The sequence below is a fragment of the Oncorhynchus mykiss genome, chromosome 21, assembly GCF_013265735.2.
Source record: "Oncorhynchus mykiss isolate Arlee chromosome 21, USDA_OmykA_1.1, whole genome shotgun sequence".
Taxonomy (NCBI): Eukaryota; Metazoa; Chordata; class Actinopteri; order Salmoniformes; family Salmonidae; genus Oncorhynchus; species Oncorhynchus mykiss.
In genome coordinates, this window is record NC_048585.1 from 15,681,383 (window position 1) to 15,700,443 (window position 19,061).

General features: G+C 42.9%; 1 protein-coding gene across 1 annotated transcript in view; it reads left to right on the forward strand.

Annotated features, from left to right (window-relative positions):
* Positions 1–18,655, forward strand: part of LOC110499821 (exocyst complex component 4) — a 237,494-nt gene extending 218,839 nt beyond the window's left edge. The window contains exon 18 of the mRNA XM_036957071.1: positions 16,604–18,655. Within this exon, the coding sequence (XP_036812966.1) occupies positions 16,604–16,841 (238 nt within the window). The 3' untranslated portion in view covers positions 16,842–18,655. The remainder of the gene's footprint in view (positions 1–16,603) is intronic.
* Positions 18,656–19,061: the final 406 nt, after the last annotated feature.

The following is a 19,061-nucleotide window of genomic DNA, read 5'->3' on the forward strand; positions in this document are numbered from 1 at the left end:
CATCTCTCTCTCTCTATTTCTCTCTCTTCTCCCATTACTCCTCTCTTTCTCTCTCCCGCCCTTTCTCCCTCACTCTTTCTCACTCTGCTGCTGTTTTTGGTTTTCTGCCACTGCAGGAGAGATAGATAGGGAGGGAGAGGGATGGATTGAGATAAAGAGAGAGCGGGATGGAGAGAGAGAGGATGGATTTAGATAAAGAGAGAGCGGGATGGAGAGAGAGAAAGAGAGGATGGATTGAGATAAAGAGAGAGCGGGATGGAGAGAGAGAGAGGGGGATGGATTGAGATAAAGAGAGAGCGGGATGGAGAGAGAGAAAGAGAGGATGGATTGAGATAAAGAGAGAGCGGGATGGAGAGAGAGAGAGAGGATGGATTGAGATAAAGAGAGAGCGGGATGGAGAGAGAGAGGGATGGATTGAGATAAAGAGAGAGCGGGATGGAGAGAGAGAAAGAGAGGATAGATTGAGATAAAGAGAGAGCGGGATGGAGAGAGAGAGAGAGGGATGGATTGAGATAAAGAGAGAGCGGGATGGATAGAGAGAGAGGATGGATTGAGATAAAGAGAGAGCGGGATGGAGAGAGAGAGGGATGGATTGAGATAAAGAGAGAGCGGGATGGAGAAAGAGAGAGAGAGGATGGATTGAGATAAAGAGAGAGCGGGATGGAGAGAGAGAGAGAGAGGATGGATTGAGATAAAGAGAGGATGGATCAAAGATGTTGTGAAATAAATGGATGATGTGAACTTGGAGACCTCCTCTCCAGCTGTCTCCCAGATATACTGTCAGTCCACCATACGCCCGCCGGGAATCTGCCCAACAACTGCACTCTAACATTGCCCTAACGTTGTAAAAGCGCTGTTAAAATGTTTTTTCCAGACATCTGCCCACATGCGCTAGCTAAAGACATTATATCAATGAATTAAAACAGACTGACAACATTTTATCAGCATTTCTTTTTAAGGTAACGTAGACGTTGTAGCCAGTTGTGGCCACTTACCAGGGGTTCCTTCATGCATGTCTACTGTAGTGGATCAATGATCATTATCACAGAACATTGGAAGGACTTTGACGTCACGCTGACATATTGTTTCTGAGACATGGACCTTCTAGCTGGATGTTCTAGCCACCCAGGTGTTTGGTCCAGTCTAGTGGATCAATGTGCCTCAAAACATCTCTGTGTGTGTGTGTGTGTGTGTGTGTGTGTGTGTGTGTGTGTGTGTGTGTGTGTGTGTGTGTGTGTGTGTGTGTGTGTGTGTGATCACACTGCGGCTGCTTAGCCATTCAGCACACACAGGTTGACTTACAGGGAATTACCATTCTGTTGAAACAAGCACTTTTACGAGAGGGAGGGAGGGTTAGAGGGAGGGACAGGGTTGGTTAGTATATTGTCTTACCTTTAGGAGAGGGAGGGACAGGGTTGGTTAATATATTGTCTTACCTTTAGGAGAGGGAGGGACAGGGTTGGTTAGTATATTGTCTTACCTTTAGGAGAGGGAGGGAGGGAGAGAGGGGGACAGGGTTGGTTCGTATATTGTCTTACCTTTAGGAGAGGGAAGGAGAGAGAGGGACAGGGTTGGTTAGTATATTGTCTTACCTTTAGGAGAGGGAGGGAGGGAGAGTATGGGGGACAGGGTTGGTTAATATATTGTCTTACCTTTAGGAGAGGGAGGGAGGGAGGGAGAGAGAGGGACAGGGTTGGTTAGTATATTGTCTTACCTTTAGGAGAGGGAGGGAGGGAGAGAGGGACAGGGTTGGTTAGTATATTGTCTTACCTTTAGGAGATGGAGGGAGGGAGACAGGGTTGGTTAGTATATTGTCTTACCTTTAGGAGAGGTAGGGAGGGAGGGAGGGAGGGAGGGAGGGAGGGAGGGAGGGAGAGAGAGAGAGAGGGACAGGGTTGGTTAGTATATTGTCTTACCTTTAGGAGAGGGAGGGAGGGAGAGAGAGGTATAGGGTTGGTTAGTATATTGTCTTGCCTTTAGGAGAGGGAGGGAGGGCGGGAGAGAGAGGGACAGGGTTGGTTAGTATATTGTCTTACCTTTAGGAGAGGGAGGGAGGGAGGGAGAGAGAGGGACAGGGTTGGTTAGTATATTGTCTTACCTTTAGGAGAGGGAGGGAGAGAGGGGGACAGGGTTGGTTAGTATATTGTCTTACCTTTAGGAGAGGGAGGGAGGGAGGGAGGGAGGGAGGGAGGGACAGGGTTGGTTAGTATATTGTCTTACCTTTAGGAGATGGAGGGAGAGAGAGGGACAGGGTTGGTTAGTATATTGTCTTCCCTTTAGGAGATGGAGGGAGGGAGACAGGGTTGGTTAGTATATTGTCTTACCTTTAGGAGAGGGAGGGAGGGAGGGAGAGAGAGGTACAGGGTTGGTTAGTATATTGTCTTACCTTTAGGAGAGGGAGGGAGAGAGACAGGGTTGGTTAGTATATTGTCTTACCTTTAGGAGAGGGAGGGAGAGAGAGGGACAGGGTTGGTTAGTATATTGTCTTACCTTTAGGAGAGGGAGGGAGAGAGAGGGACACGGTTGGTTAGTATATTGTCTTACCTTTAGGAGATGGAGGGAGAGAGAGGGACAGGGTTGGTTAGTATATTGTCTTACCTTTAGGAGAGGGAGGGAGGAAGGGAGGGACAGGGTTGGTTAGTATATTGTCTTACCTTTAGGAGATGGCGGGAGAGCGAGGGACAGGGTTGGTTAGTATATTGTCTTACCTTTAGGAGATGGAGGGAGAGGGATGGACAAGGTTGGTTAGTATATTGTCTTACCTTTAGGAGAGGGAGAGAGAGGGACAGGGTTGGTTAGTATATTGTCTTACCTTTAGGAGAGGGAGGGAGAGAGAGGGACACGGTTGGTTAGTATATTGTCTTACCTTTAGGAGATGGCGGGAGAGCGAGGGACAGGGTTGGTTAGTATATTGTCTTACCTTTAGGAGATGGAGGGAGAGGGATGGACAAGGTTGGTTAGTATATTGTCTTACCTTTAGGAGATGGAGGGAGAGGGATGGACAAGGTTGGTTAGTATATTGTCTTACCTTTAGGAGAGGGAGAGAGAGGGACATGGTTGGTTAGTATATTGTCTTACCTTTAGGAGATGGAGGGAGAGAGAGGGACAGGGTTGGTTAGTATATTGTCTTACCTTTAGGAGAGTGAGAGAGAGCAGGGGTGGGTGAGAGGGATGGACAGGGTTGGTTAGTATATTGTCTTACCTTTAGGAGACGGAGGGAGGGAGGGACAGGGTTGGTTAGTATATTGTCTTCTAGATGGACTACTAGGGAGGGGTATGTATTGTGTGAAAAACGTCTGTTTGTTTGAGGGGGTTGTGTCTAGAAAACTCTGTGTGTGTAACATCCAATCATAAGAGTGACAGTTGGTTTACCCTCTCTCTGACATCCAATCACACCCCCAGTGAGATACCCTGTGACCCCTGTCTCTAGCCTGTCCTGTTATCCTCCTAGCATTACATGCTAACACAGCTTCCATGATAAGCAAGTGAATCATTAGCCTTCAGAGCTAGCCCATTATTGTCTGACAGACATGGACGGTGCAGATGTCACGGGGTTGAGTGGAAACGCGGAGGTGTCTGGTGAACAGCTCAGCAGAGGGAGCCTGTGGTAAAATTCAGTTTAACCGTGTTGTCAAGGTGACAGGGCTGGGGCAGAGTCGACTCACCCCAGCTTTAATAACTACAGCTGACGGCTATGATAAACTGTTTGTGTTTAGCGCTTGTGTCTCAGTCTTTCTCTCCCTCCTTACCTGTCTGTCAATAGCAGGGGCGAAGTGGTGTTCGTTCCGTCTGGTTCCTCTATTTGTACAGTTGATGTGACTACTTATCTGTCCTTAGTTGCACTGCAGTAGCTGCTTTCTCTGAGGTAAGTTTAGAGTTAGTGACTTTCCCATCTTGAGCTAACGTGGTGTTAACTTGCGCTACCTGTTTACAAAGTGGAAAATGACTTGTCGTCTTTGAGCTAACTATCCACTCTCTTTGAACATGAGTCTTCCTGTCTGTCTGTGTCTGTCTGTGTCTCTCTTTCTTTCTCACTCTCTCTCACTCTCATAATGACTACACTGGTTATTGCTGATGAAGCTGCAGTGTCTCTGCATAGAGCTTCTCTAGTCACAAGAGGACAGAGGGAGCGAGAGGAGTGGGAAAACTTGACGGAGCTCTCATTTGCGTCAGGAGCCCTGGCATTTGTTACCGCGGCGACAAGCGTGCGTTCCGCTTGATGGAGAGAATCATCCTGAGAGAATCTCCTCCCTCCATCCTCTCCTCCACCCTATCCCTCACTAACTAATGTGTTGTTCTCAACATGCTGACAGAGGCAACCTTAAATGACTTTAATATTGTACACACTGGAAATGACAGGAAATTAATTGTGCTGATTCTTGTTTTCTCTCCTCTCTCTCTCTCCCACTTTCTCCTTTCTCTTTCTCTTTCTCTGTATCTTTCTCTCTCACCAGTGACATACTTAGATCTTGGCCCCGTCCTCTGCCACATGCACCATAAATTTGCTTAATACTCTTTGTATACGAGGGGCTGCGCACGAAGGAGATGTGGGCTAATTAAAATGTAATGGCACACACACACACAGAGTTGGCGAGTGAGTGAGCGCTCTTGCAGGTGGTGGGGTGGGAGGGAGGGAGGGAGGGAGGGAGGGAGGGAGGGAGGGAGGGAGGGTGGGTGGGTGGGTGGGGAAATGCGGACGACAGTGACGGTGGGTTCTGGAGTGTGTTTGACTGAGTGAAGCCGAATGCTGGTTTCCTTCATTATCTCCCCCTAATGGGTGAATAAAGGGCAGGGGGGGGGGGGGGGGCGAAGGTGTAAGAGCACAGAGAATTTAATCTGATTAACAGCTGCTGTTGGGCAAATGACTTTCCAAGCACCTGGGTAATGACGTGGTTGGTTGGAGGAGTTTTTGGCATCTGGGGGGGGCGATGAGTTGTCTCAAACACCAACAGAACAATCTCTCTCTCTCTCACTCACTCACTCACTCACACACACATTCACTCACACACACACACACCCCACCCCCCTCACACACACACCCCACGCAGCACTTCCAACCTTCTCCCTGGTACAACAGCTGGGCAGGGTCCAGATAGCCAGGTGTCCAGTCAACATGACGACAGAGGAATGAGGCCCAGTAGAACAGGCCATAGAGAGGACAGTATTGTGAGGCAACATGGAGAACCAGACATTGCCAATCAGTTTGTAGATAGATACCCCAAAATCCAAACCCAAAGGCTTGAAATGTCGTGCCAAGTGCCCTATAATAGACAGAACCACGGTATACCTGCAAACTGGGGTTACGTTCCAGATTGACTGCATTGCAGTCGGCAACTGCTGACTGACTGATCTACAAATCACCTTGCATGCTAAATAACTCCTCACTATCACTTGATCTACAAATCACCTTGCATGCTAAATAACTCCTCACTATCACGTGTAGATCAGTCAGTTTGCTCAGTCACACAGTATATTAGACTTTCATATTCAGGACACAGGGAGGCAACCAAAGATAGGGCCTTAGAGAACATTATACACTATAGCCTTATAAACTGGTTTACAAACGGCCCAAACTGGAACAGCCTTGCCCAGATGTGAGAACACAAATATACCAACATTTATACCAAGTAAAGTTGTCAATTATCACTCTTTTTCCCCACTTGTTTTATTCCTCCCCTGCTTTTCTACGTCTCTTTGGGAACGGTGTGTGTGGGTTGTTAATTGTTCTCTTCAAAGCTTTTCCTTCTAAAAACAAACACATTTCTTTTCAGTTCACATAACAATGTGGACTATGTCCTCCTGTGTGCAGCTAATCGCATGCAGTATCTGGGGAATGGGAGTGGTGTTTTGGACGTGAATAACACACACACACACACACACACACACACACACACACACAGTAGGTACACACACACACACACACAGTAGACACACACACTAGACACACGCGCACACACACAGTAGACACACACACAGTCGACACACACACACAGTGGACACACACACACACAGTGGACACGCACACAGATATACAGTGGAGACATGTGGTGCATATTTGAGAAGTGATAAGAACACTGTGCTGCCCATCAGGGGTTTCTCTGTGTCTCTGCCTGTGGCGAGCAAAGGAACCGGTATGACCCCTCATCAATATTGACGAGCTCATTGAGGGTGAGCATTGAAAAACGAACAGGGCCTTGGAGGGAGAGGGAGAGAGGAGAAGAGAGTGAGTATGCAAATAGTTCACAAACCAAGGGCATTACTTGTCAGAGAAAGAGAGAAATATAAAATAAATGAATCCCCACACACAGCTGTGAAAGTCTGTTCTTACTGGACCTAATCTCTCTCCATATTTGTTATCTCTCTCTCTCTCTCTCTCTCTCTCTCTCTCTCTCTGTTCTTGCAATATTACAACAGCAGAAATAGCTTGACACAAAAAGCTGCAGAATTGTTCAGTAATTCCTACATAGGAAAATAACCATTAGGTTTAGTAATGGGAGAGACTTAGAAATAATACAACAAGATAATAGTTAATCCTATTCAGGTACACACACACACACACACAAGATTTGCACCTGTGTGCTTGTGACTTCCTTGAGATTTCTCCTCCTGGACACAATGGAAGACTTTCCCTCAGCTTAGCCTTCCTCTCCCTGCTGCTTTGATGGACACCACTTTAAATCACCCTCTTTCTCTGGGCACAAAGAGCTGAGTTAAAGGAGGAGATGGGTGAAGAGATTGAGCTTCCTGATGCCCCCAGGTTTTGTGTGTGTGTGCGTGTGCGTGTGTGTGTGTCCTTTTGTGGGCACCTCTCATACCCATCCAAAACACCATTGTGGGAGTGTAATCTAAGTGAATGGGATTTCTCTACTAGCCAGTGGCGTATAGCGATGCTATCTGTCTGTCTTTGTGTCTGTGCTGCTGCTGCCCACACAGTCTCTGAGGTATTGGCCTGTTTAGCCCCAGAGCAGAGACATAGTCAGCCCTGCTCTATGCTACTCCCTAATGCATTCATATATCTTCTATATTTACATATATGTTTAATCTGTCTGCTTTGTAGGACAGGCTACCGATGCTACTGTAAACTCTGTGTTTTCCCTATTATTATGGACTAAACCACCATCAATATACAGTGCCTTGCGAAAGTATTTGCCCCCCTTGAACTTTGCGACCTTTTGCCACATTTCAGGCTTCAAACATAAAGATATAAAACTGTATTTTTTTGTGAAGAATCAACAACAAGTGGGACACACTCATGAAGTGGAACGACATTTATTGGATATTTCAAACTTTTTTAACAAATCAAAAACTGAAAAATTGGGCGTGCAAAATTATTCAGCCCCCTTAAGTTAATACTTTGTAGCGCCACCTTTTGCTGCGATTACAGCTGTAAGTCGCTTGGGGTATGTCTCTATCAGTTTTGCACATCGAGAGACTGAAATTTTTTCCCATTCCTCCTTGCAAAACAGCTCGAGCTCGGTGAGGTTGGATGGATGGAGAGCATTTGTGAACAGCAGTTTTCAGTTCTTTCCACAGATTCTCGATTGGATTCAGGTCTGGACTTTGACTTGGCCATTCTAACACCTGGATATGTTTATTTTTGAACCATTCCATTGTAGATTTTGCTTTATGTTTTGGATCATTGTCTTGTTGGAAGACAAATCTCCGTCCCAGTCTCAGGTCTTTTGCAGACTCCATCAGGTTTTCTTCCAGAATGGTCCTGTATTTGGCTCCATCCATCTTCCCATCAATTTTAACCATCTTCCCTGTCCCTGCTGAAGAAAAGCAGGCCCAAACCATGATGCTGCCACCACCATGTTTGACAGTGGGGATGGTGTGTTCATGGTGATGAGCTGTGTTGCTTTTACGCAAACATAACGTTTTGCATTGTTGCCAAAAAGTTCAATTTTGGTTTCATCTGACCAGAGCACCTTCTTCCACATGTTTGGTGTGTCTCCCAGGTGGCTTGTGGCAAACTTTAAACGACACTTTTTATGGATATCTTTAAGAAATGGCTTTCTTCTTGCCACTCTTCCATAAAGGCCAGATTTGTGCAATGTACGACTGATTGTTGTCCTATGGACAGACTCTCCCACCTCAGCTGTAGATCTCTGCAGTTCATCCAGAGTGATCATGGGCCTCTTGGCTGCATCTCTGATCAGTCTTCTCCTTGTATGAGCTGAAAGTTTAGAGGGACGGCCAGGTCTTGGTAGATTTGCAGTGGTCTGATACTCCTTCCATTTCAATATTATCGCTTGCACAGTGCTCCTTGGGATGTTTAAAGCTTGGGAAATCTTTTTGTATCCAAATCCGGCTTTAAACATCTTCACAACAGTATCTCGGACCTGCCTGGTGTGTTCCTTGTTCTTCATGATGCTCTCTGCGCTTTTAACGGACCTCTGAGACTATCACAGTGCAGGTGCATTTATACGGAGACTTGATTACACACAGGTGGATTGTATTTATCATCATTAGTCATTTAGGTCAACATTGGATCATTCAGAGATCCTCACTGAACTTCTGGAGAGAGTTTGCTGCACTGAAAGTAAAGGGGCTGAATAATTTTGCACGCCCAATTTTTCAGTTTTTGATTTGTTAAAAAAGTTTGAAATATCCAATAAATGTCGTTCCACTTCATGATTGTGTCCCACTTGTTGTTGATTCTTCACAAAAAAATACATTTTATATCTTTATGTTTGAAGCCTGAAATGTGGCAAAAGTTTGCAAAGTTCAAGGGGGCCGAATACTTTCGCAAGGCACTGTACATATGGATTAAACCACCATCAATATACATATGGATTAAACCACCATCAATATACATATGGTTTAAACCACCATCAATATACATATGGATTAAACCACCATCAATATACATATGGATTAAACCACCATCAATATACATATGGATTAAACCACCATCAATATACATATGGATTAAACCACCATCAATATACATATGGTTTAAACCACCATCAATATACATATGGATTAAACCACCATCAATATACATATGGTTTAAACCACCATCAATATACATATGGATTAAACCACCATCAATATACATATGGTTTAAACCAACATCAATATACATATGGACTAAACCACCATCAATATACATATGGATTAAACCACCATCAATATACATATGGTTTAAACCACCATCAATATACATATGGTTTAAACCACCATCAATATACATATGGTTTAAACCAACATCAATATACATATGGACTAAACCACCATCAATATACATATGGATTAAACCACCATCAATATACATATGGTTTAAACCAACATCAATATACATATGGACTAAACCACCATCAATATACATATGGACTAAACCACCATCAATATACATATGGACTAAACCACCATCAATATACATATGGATTAAACCACCATCAATATAAAATTGGATTAAACCACCTTCAATATACATATGGATTAAACCACCATCAATATACAGTTGAAGTCAGAAGTTTACATACACCTTAGCCAAAAACATTTAAACTCAGTTTTTCATAATTCCTGACATTTAATCCTAGTAACAATTCCCTGTTTTCGGTCAGTTAGGATCACCTCTTTTTTTCTAGAAGGTGAAATGTCAATAATAGTAGAGGGAATGATTTATTTCAGATTTATTTATTTCAAAACATTCCCAGTGGGTCAGAAGTTTACATACACTCAATTAGTATTTGGTAGCATTGTCTTTAAATTGTTTAACTTGGGTCAAACGTTTCAGGAAGACTTCCACAAGCTTCACGCAATAAGTTGGGTGAATTTTGGCCCATTTCTCCTGACAGAGCTGGTGTAACTGAGCCAGGTTTGAAGGCCTCCTTGCTCACACACGCTTTTTCAGTTCTGCCCACACATTTTCTATGGGATTAATGTCAGGGATTTTTTATGACTTTGTTGTCCTTAAGCCATTTTGCCACAACTTTGGAAGTATGATTAGGGTCATTGTCCATTTGGAAGACTCATTTAAGACCAAGCTTTAACTTCCTGACTGATGTCTTGAGATGTTGCTTCAATATATCCACATAACATTCCATCCTCATGAAGCCATCTATTTTGTGAAGTGCACCACTCCCTCCTGCACCAGTCCCCCTTTTTCCTTCAAACATAACGATGGTCATTATGGCGAAACAGTTCTATTTTTGTTTCATCAGACCAGAGGACATTTCTACAAAAAGTACGATTTTTGTCCCCATATGCAAACCGCAGTCTGGCTTTTTTATGCCGGTTTTGGAGCAGTGGCTACTTCCTTGCTGAGCGGCCTTTCAGGTTTTGTCCATATAGGACTCGTTTTACTGTGGATATAGATACTTTTGTACCTGTTTTCTCCAGCATCTTCACAAGGTCCTTTGCTGTTGTTCTGGGATTGATTTGCACTTTTTGCACCAAAGTACGTTCATCTCTAGGAGACAAAATGCGTCTCCTTCCTGAGCGGTATGGAGGCTGCGTGGTCCCATGGTGTTTATACTTGGGTACTATTGTTTGTACAGATGAACGTGGTACATTCAGGCTTTTGGAAATTGCTCGCAAGGATGAACCAGACTAGTGGAGGTCTGCAATTTTTGTCTGAGGTCTTGGCTGATTTAATTTGATCTTCCCATGATGTCGAGCAAAGAGGAACTGAGTTTGAAGGTAGGCCTTGTACCAGATCAACAACATCATAGTGTTATGTGAGGCAGTATGGTACAGTAGTACCAGATCAACAACATCATAGTGTTATGTGAGGCAGTATGGTACAGTAGTACCAGATCAACATCATAGTGTTATGTGAGGCAGTATGGTACAGTAGTACCAGATCAACAACATAGTGTTATGTGAGGCAGTATGGTACAGTAGTACCAGATCAACATCATAGTGTTATGTGAGGCAGTATGGTACAGTAGTACCAGATCAACAACATAGTGTTATGTGAGGCAGTATGGTACAGTAGTACCAGATCAACATCATAGTGTTATGTGAGGCAGTATGGTACAGTAGTACCAGATCAACAACATAGTGTTATGTGAGGCAGTATGGTACAGTAGTACCAGATCAACAACATAGTGTTATGTGAGGCAGTATGGTACAGTAGTACCAGATCAACATCATAGTGTTATGTGAGGCAGTATGGTATAGTAGTACCAGATCAACAACATCATAGTGTTATGTGAGGCAGTATGGTACAGTAGTACCAGATCAACAACATAGTGTTATGTGAGGCAGTATGGTACAGTAGTACCAGATCAACATCATAGTGTTATGTGAGGCAGTATGGTACAGTAGTACCAGATCAACAACATAGTGTTATGTGAGGCAGTATGGTACAGTAGTACCAGATCAACAACATCATAGTGTTATGTGAGGCAGTATGGTACAGTAGTACTAGATCAACATCATAGTGTTATGTGGGGCAGTATGGTACAGTAGTACCAGATCAACATCATAGTGTTATGTGAGGCAGTATGGTACAGTAGGACTAGATCAACAACATCATAGTGTTATGTGAGGCAGTATGGTACAGTAGTACCAGATCAACATCATAGTGTTATGTGAGGCAGTATGGTACAGTAGTACCAGATCAACATCATAGTGTTATTGTGAGGCAGTATGGTATAGTAGTACCAGATCAACAACATCATAGTGTTATGTGGGGCAGTATGGTACAGTAGTACCAGATCAACAACATCATAGTGTTATGTGAGGCAGTATGGTACAGTAGTACTAGATCAACAACGTCATAGTGTTATGTGAGGCAGTATGGTACAGTAGGACTAGATCAACAACATCATAGTGTTATGTGAGGCAGTATGGTACAGTAGTACCAGATCAACAACATCATAGTGTTATGTGAGGCAGTATGGTACAGTCGTACCAGATCAACAACATCATAGTGTTATGTGGGGCAGTATGGTATAGTAGTACTAGATCAACAACATCGTAGTGTTATGTGGGGCAGTATGGTACAGTCGTACCAGATCAACAACATCATAGTGTTATGTGAGGCAGTATGGTACAGTAGTACCAGATCAACAACATCATAGTGTTATGTGAGGCAGTATGGTACAGTAGTACTAGATCAACATCATAGTGTTATGTGAGGCAGTATGGTACAGTAGTACTAGATCAACATCATCATAGTGTTATGTGAGGCAGTATGGTACAGTAGTACTAGATCAACAACATCATAGTGTTATGTGAGGCAGTATGGTACAGTAGTACCAGATCAACAACATAGTGTTATGTGAGGCAGTATGGTACAGTAGTACTAGATCAACAACATCATAGTGTTATGTGGGGCAGTATGGTACAGTAGTACCAGATCAACAACATCATAGTGTTATGTGGGGCAGTATGGTACAGTCGTACCAGATCAACATCATCATAGTGTTATGTGGGGCAGTATGGTACATTAGTACCAGATCAACAACATCATAGTGTTATGTGAGGCAGTATGGTACAGTAGCACCAGATCAACATCATAGTGTTATGTGAGGCAGTATGGTATAGTAGTACCAGATCAACAACATCATAGTGTTATGTGAGGCAGTATGGTACAGTAGTACCAGATCAACAACATAGTGTTATGTGAGGCAGTATGGTACAGTAGTAATAGATCAACATCATAGTGTTATGTGAGGCAGTATGGTACAGTAGTACTAGATCAACAACATCATAGTGTTATGTGAGGCAGTATGGTACAGTAGTACCAGATCAACGTCATAGTGTTATTGTGAGGCAGTATGGTATAGTAGTACCAGATCAACAACATCATAGTGTTATGTGAGGCAGTATGGTACAGTAGTACCAGATCAACAACATCATAGTGTTATGTGAGGCAGTATAGTACAGTAGTACTAGATCAACATCATAGTGTTATGTGAGGCAGTATGGTACAGTAGTACTAGATCAACAACATCATAGTGTTATGTGAGGCAGTATGGTATAGTAGTACTAGATCAACATCATCATAGTGTTATGTGGGGCAGTATGGTACATTAGTACCAGATCAACAACATCATAGTGTTATGTGAGGCAGTATGGTACAGTAGTACCAGATCAACGTCATAGTGTTATGTGAGGCAGTATGGTATAGTAGTACCAGATCAACAACATCATAGTGTTATGTGGGGCAGTATGGTACAGTCGTACCAGATCAACAACATCATAGTGTTATGTGAGGCAGTATGGTACAGTCGTACCAGATCAACAACATCATAGTGTTATGTGAGGCAGTATGGTACAGTAGTACCAGATCAACAACATCATAGTGTTATGTGAGGCAGTATGGTACAGTAGTACCAGATCAACAACATCATAGTGTTATGTGGGGCAGTATGGTATAGTAGTACTAGATCAACAACATCGTAGTGTTATGTGGGGCAGTATGGTACAGTCGTACCAGATCAACAACATCATAGTGTTATGTGAGGCAGTATGGTACAGTAGTACCAGATCAACAACATCATAGTGTTATGTGGGGCAGTATGGTACAGTAGTACTAGATCAACATCATAGTGTTATGTGAGGCAGTATGGTACAGTAGTACTAGATCAACATCATCATAGTGTTATGTGAGGCAGTATGGTACAGTAGGACTAGATCAACAACATCATAGTGTTATGTGAGGCAGTATGGTACAGTAGTACTAGATCAACAACATCATAGTGTTATGTGAGGCAGTATGGTACAGTAGTACCAGATCAACATCATAGTGTTATTGTGAGGCAGTATGGTATAGTAGTACCAGATCAACAACATCATAGTGTTATGTGGGGCAGTATGGTACAGTAGTACTAGATCAACATCATAGTGTTATGTGAGGCAGTATGGTACAGTAGTACCAGATCAACAACATAGTGTTATGTGAGGCAGTATGGTACAGTAGTACTAGATCAACATCATAGTGTTATGTGAGGCAGTATGGTACAGTAGTACTAGATCAACAACATCATAGTGTTATGTGAGGCAGTATGGTACAGTAGTACCAGATCAACATCATAGTGTTATTGTGAGGCAGTATGGTATAGTAGTACCAGATCAACAACATCATAGTGTTATGTGAGGCAGTATGGTACAGTAGTACCAGATCAACAACATCATAGTGTTATGTGAGGCAGTATGGTACAGTAGTACTAGATCAACATCATAGTGTTATGTGAGGCAGTATGGTACAGTAGTACTAGATCAACAACATCATAGTGTTATGTGAGGCAGTATGGTACAGTAGTACTAGATCAACAACAACATAGTGTTATGTGAGGCAGTATGGTACAGTAGTACCAGATCAACAACATCATAGTGTTATGTGAGGCAGTATGGTACAGTAGTACCAGATCAACAACATCATAGTGTTATGTGAGGCAGTATGGTATAGTAGTACCAGATCAACAACATCATAGTGTTATGTGAGGCAGTATGGTACAGTAGTACTAGATCAACAACATCATAGTGTTATGTGAGGCAGTATGGTATAGTAGTACCAGATCAACATCATCATAGTGTTATGTGGGGCAGTATGGTACATTAGTACCAGATCAACAACATCATAGTGTTATGTGAGGCAGTATGGTACAGTAGTACCAGATCAACGTCATAGTGTTATGTGAGGCAGTATGGTATAGTAGTACCAGATCAACAACATCATAGTGTTATGTGGGGCAGTATGGTACATTAGTACCAGATCAACAACATCATAGTGTTATGTGAGGCAGTATGGTATAGTAGTACCAGATCAACAACATCATAGTGTTATGTGAGGCAGTATGGTACAGTAGTACCAGATCAACAACATCATAGTGTTATGTGAGGCAGTATGGTACAGTAGTACCAGATCAACAACATCATAGTGTTATGTGGGGCAGTATGGTATAGTAGTACCAGATCAACAACATCATAGTGTTATGTGGGGCAGTATGGTATAGTAGTACTAGATCAACAACATCATAGTGTTATGTGAGGCAGTATGGTACAGTAGTACTAGATCAACAACATCATAGTGTTATGTGAGGCAGTATGGTACAGTAGTACCAGATCAACATCATAGTGTTATTGTGAGGCAGTATGGTATAGTAGTACCAGATCAACAACATCATAGTGTTATGTGAGGCAGTATGGTACAGTAGTACCAGATCAACAACATCATAGTGTTATGTGGGGCAGTATGGTACAGTAGTACTAGATCAACATCATAGTGTTATGTGAGGCAGTATGGTACAGTAGTACCAGATCAACAACATAGTGTTATGTGAGGCAGTATGGTACAGTAGTACTAGATCAACATCATAGTGTTATGTGAGGCAGTATGGTACAGTAGTACTAGATCAACAACATCATAGTGTTATGTGAGGCAGTATGGTACAGTAGTACCAGATCAACATCATAGTGTTATTGTGAGGCAGTATGGTATAGTAGTACCAGATCAACAACATCATAGTGTTATGTGAGGCAGTATGGTACAGTAGTACCAGATCAACAACATCATAGTGTTATGTGAGGCAGTATGGTACAGTAGTACTAGATCAACATCATAGTGTTATGTGAGGCAGTATGGTACAGTAGTACTAGATCAACAACATCATAGTGTTATGTGAGGCAGTATGGTACAGTAGTACTAGATCAACAACAACATAGTGTTATGTGAGGCAGTATGGTACAGTAGTACCAGATCAACAACATCATAGTGTTATGTGAGGCAGTATGGTACAGTAGTACCAGATCAACAACATCATAGTGTTATGTGAGGCAGTATGGTATAGTAGTACCAGATCAACAACATCATAGTGTTATGTGAGGCAGTATGGTACAGTAGTACTAGATCAACAACATCATAGTGTTATGTGAGGCAGTATGGTATAGTAGTACCAGATCAACATCATCATAGTGTTATGTGGGGCAGTATGGTACATTAGTACCAGATCAACAACATCATAGTGTTATGTGAGGCAGTATGGTACAGTAGTACCAGATCAACGTCATAGTGTTATGTGAGGCAGTATGGTATAGTAGTACCAGATCAACAACATCATAGTGTTATGTGGGGCAGTATGGTACATTAGTACCAGATCAACAACATCATAGTGTTATGTGAGGCAGTATGGTATAGTAGTACCAGATCAACAACATCATAGTGTTATGTGAGGCAGTATGGTACAGTAGTACCAGATCAACAACATCATAGTGTTATGTGAGGCAGTATGGTACAGTAGTACCAGATCAACAACATCATAGTGTTATGTGGGGCAGTATGGTATAGTAGTACCAGATCAACAACATCATAGTGTTATGTGGGGCAGTATGGTACAGTCGTACCAGATCAACAACATCATAGTGTTATGTGAGGCAGTATGGTACAGTAGTACTAGATCAACAACGTCATAGTGTTGATTCCTTCCTTTTTCTCTACTCATCTCTACTACTGGTTACTGACCTTTGACCTCTCCTGTCCCCCATCTCCTTCCTTCCTTCCTTCCTTCCTCCCTCTAACCCCCTAACCACCATCTCCTCTCCCCTTTGCTCTGACCTCTCTGACCTCTGTCTTTTAGAGGGATTGGGATAACACAGAACATTCTCATGGGCATTGAACAATGAAGTCATCTCCTCCCCTGTTTAGGCAGTACTATGAGATGCTGTACAACGCTGCAGATGAGTTGCTCAACCTGGTGGTGGACCAGGGCGTTCGCTACACCGAGCTGGAGTACATCCACGCCCTCAGCCTGCTGCAGAGGAGCCAGACGGGCGTGGGAGACCTGAGCACGCAGAACGTCCGGCTGCAGCGCCTCAAGGAGATCATCTGCGAGCAGGCAGCCTTCAAGCAGGCCACCAAGGACAAGAAGATCACTACTGTTTGAGAGGGGGGGACATTGGGAGGCTGTTGTTGGCAATGGTCTGTTTGTATTACTGTCCAGTGTTTCTCAACCTCCTGTCTGGATAAAGGGTTTAGATTAAAGCTAGTATTTTTTAGAGCTTGCCTAGCAGTGCCAGCTAACCGTCTGAGGGACTGGTCAGCACCTCCACAGGGACTGGTGTTGACCTGGGTTTGTAAAAGTCCTAACTGAGTCTTCATTAGATCCCATGGCGGACCGTAAATAACCATGTAATATGTTTTGGGGGTTGAGATAATGCTGGTAGGCTGTACATTAATTATTTACTGATTTAAGGGTTGAACTTAGTTACCAATATGCATATGTTGTTGTAACTCATCTGTTTATTCACTGGCAAGAATGCAGCCAGTTCCTCAAGAAATCACTCACACACACACACACACACACACACACACTCTCCAACTTAAAAAATGACTCCCTTCAATCATCCCATATGTGGTCGGCCCTAGTCTCACCTGTGGAGAATGGGGGAATTTTCTGAGAGTCTGGCTTTGGGGCCTTTCTCATCTCATTGTCTCATTACATCTAACTGCTGCTCTCAATTACAGCTCTACCTCCAGCTCTCCCTCGTGGGCCCGCTGACTGTGTCTGCAATACCAGATGCCAGATTAGACTGTCTAGATTATCACTTCTCTCCCCCTGCTTGTGGCCATTTTGTGGCCATTCTTCTTCCCCAAGGACAAAGAAAGGAATTGGTTCCCCACCTCAGCTGTGGTTCACTCTATTTTTCTCTCACTTTTAGAATAATGTAGATTGGATATAATGTAGCTATAGCCGATTCTGATTAAAGTATTTGCCACTGTCCTGATATGCATTGACTGTGCTGCAGCGTTGAGGTGTACATGTGTGCTAGGGGATGAGGGCCAATGTATCCAGTACAATTTAAGTGTGTATTTTGTCCCAACACTCAAGGTCTTGAACTTAATAGGGATGTAATTGCAAATCACTACTCCCCTTCCTACCACTACAACTGTTAAAACTTCTGCTAGAACTATTCTAAAGTGAATACACTTCCAAGGAGTCACAAATCATTCCTTCCCCTGCATCCCCTCAGTATATTTAGTTAATTAACTCAGAGGAAAAGTACTTAACAAGAGCGGGGGAGGGAGGAAAGAGAACAGGGGAGAGTTGTGGCAGTGCTGTTCACCAGAACCCAGCGCCACCATCCATCATAATGACATGTAGGCTGGGATCAATATGAGCCTTGTGGTTGCCGGAGGGATTGCCTCGTGCCATAGGAACAGCATTTGTTTTACTCAGCACACTCAAGACGTACACACACAATAAACACGTACTATATTACACACACACACTATGGAGGTCTCTATGGCTTGCAGTACTCTGCACAACTGATGAGTTTTTTTCTGCTGATTTGGGAACAAGAGAACACTCCATCTGGATTTAAATGATCCCGTATATCGGACCCCTATACCCATATTTTAAATAATGGGGCAACTCATTGTAAAGATCTACAAATATATTTCACTAGTTTTTTTACGCTTTGCTTTATTTGTTTGTTTACTAAGACATGTCGTTTTGCACATCTACAGTGTGTAATATGAGAGTGGTTTCATGTCTGATGAGTTTTTTCACAAACATCTGATAAGAATGGAGGTGAATGAGTCCCGGTGTGATTTAAGGATGTACTTTCTCCATTGTCTGTTAAACGTCCCTTTCAGACCAACACCTTGACTATCACTCCTTCACTCAATTAAAGAAAGATGACCTGCCATTGTGTACACTGATCTTGCTGAAATAAAACCTCAAAATTCCCCTGTGTATATGAGCAGTTTGTGTGTTTTTGTACAATGAAAAGAGCCAGTTTCCTACCTCGTGTGGTCAAGGGACTAGTTTCTTCCATTGACACAGAGGAATTGACGAATGCCATACAGAACGAATCACTACCCAGACAACATGGTCTGTCTATGTGCTGTTGCACCGTATAATTCAAAGTCTTTTCACATTGACACAAATTGACTTTGTCCGATGATGTCATTTTACATAGACGGATCCAAAATATACACTGTCAGGAATTGAGCTCAGCTGCCAGATCTGATGGGATGTCAGAAGAAGGCTTTTCTATAGAATGATCAAGACCTGTTGAAAGATGTCTGAAGCACAAAGCACACTACTTGAAATCTAGTATGTCAAACTTTTTTCTGCATTTTGGTGAGCATGATGGAGGTT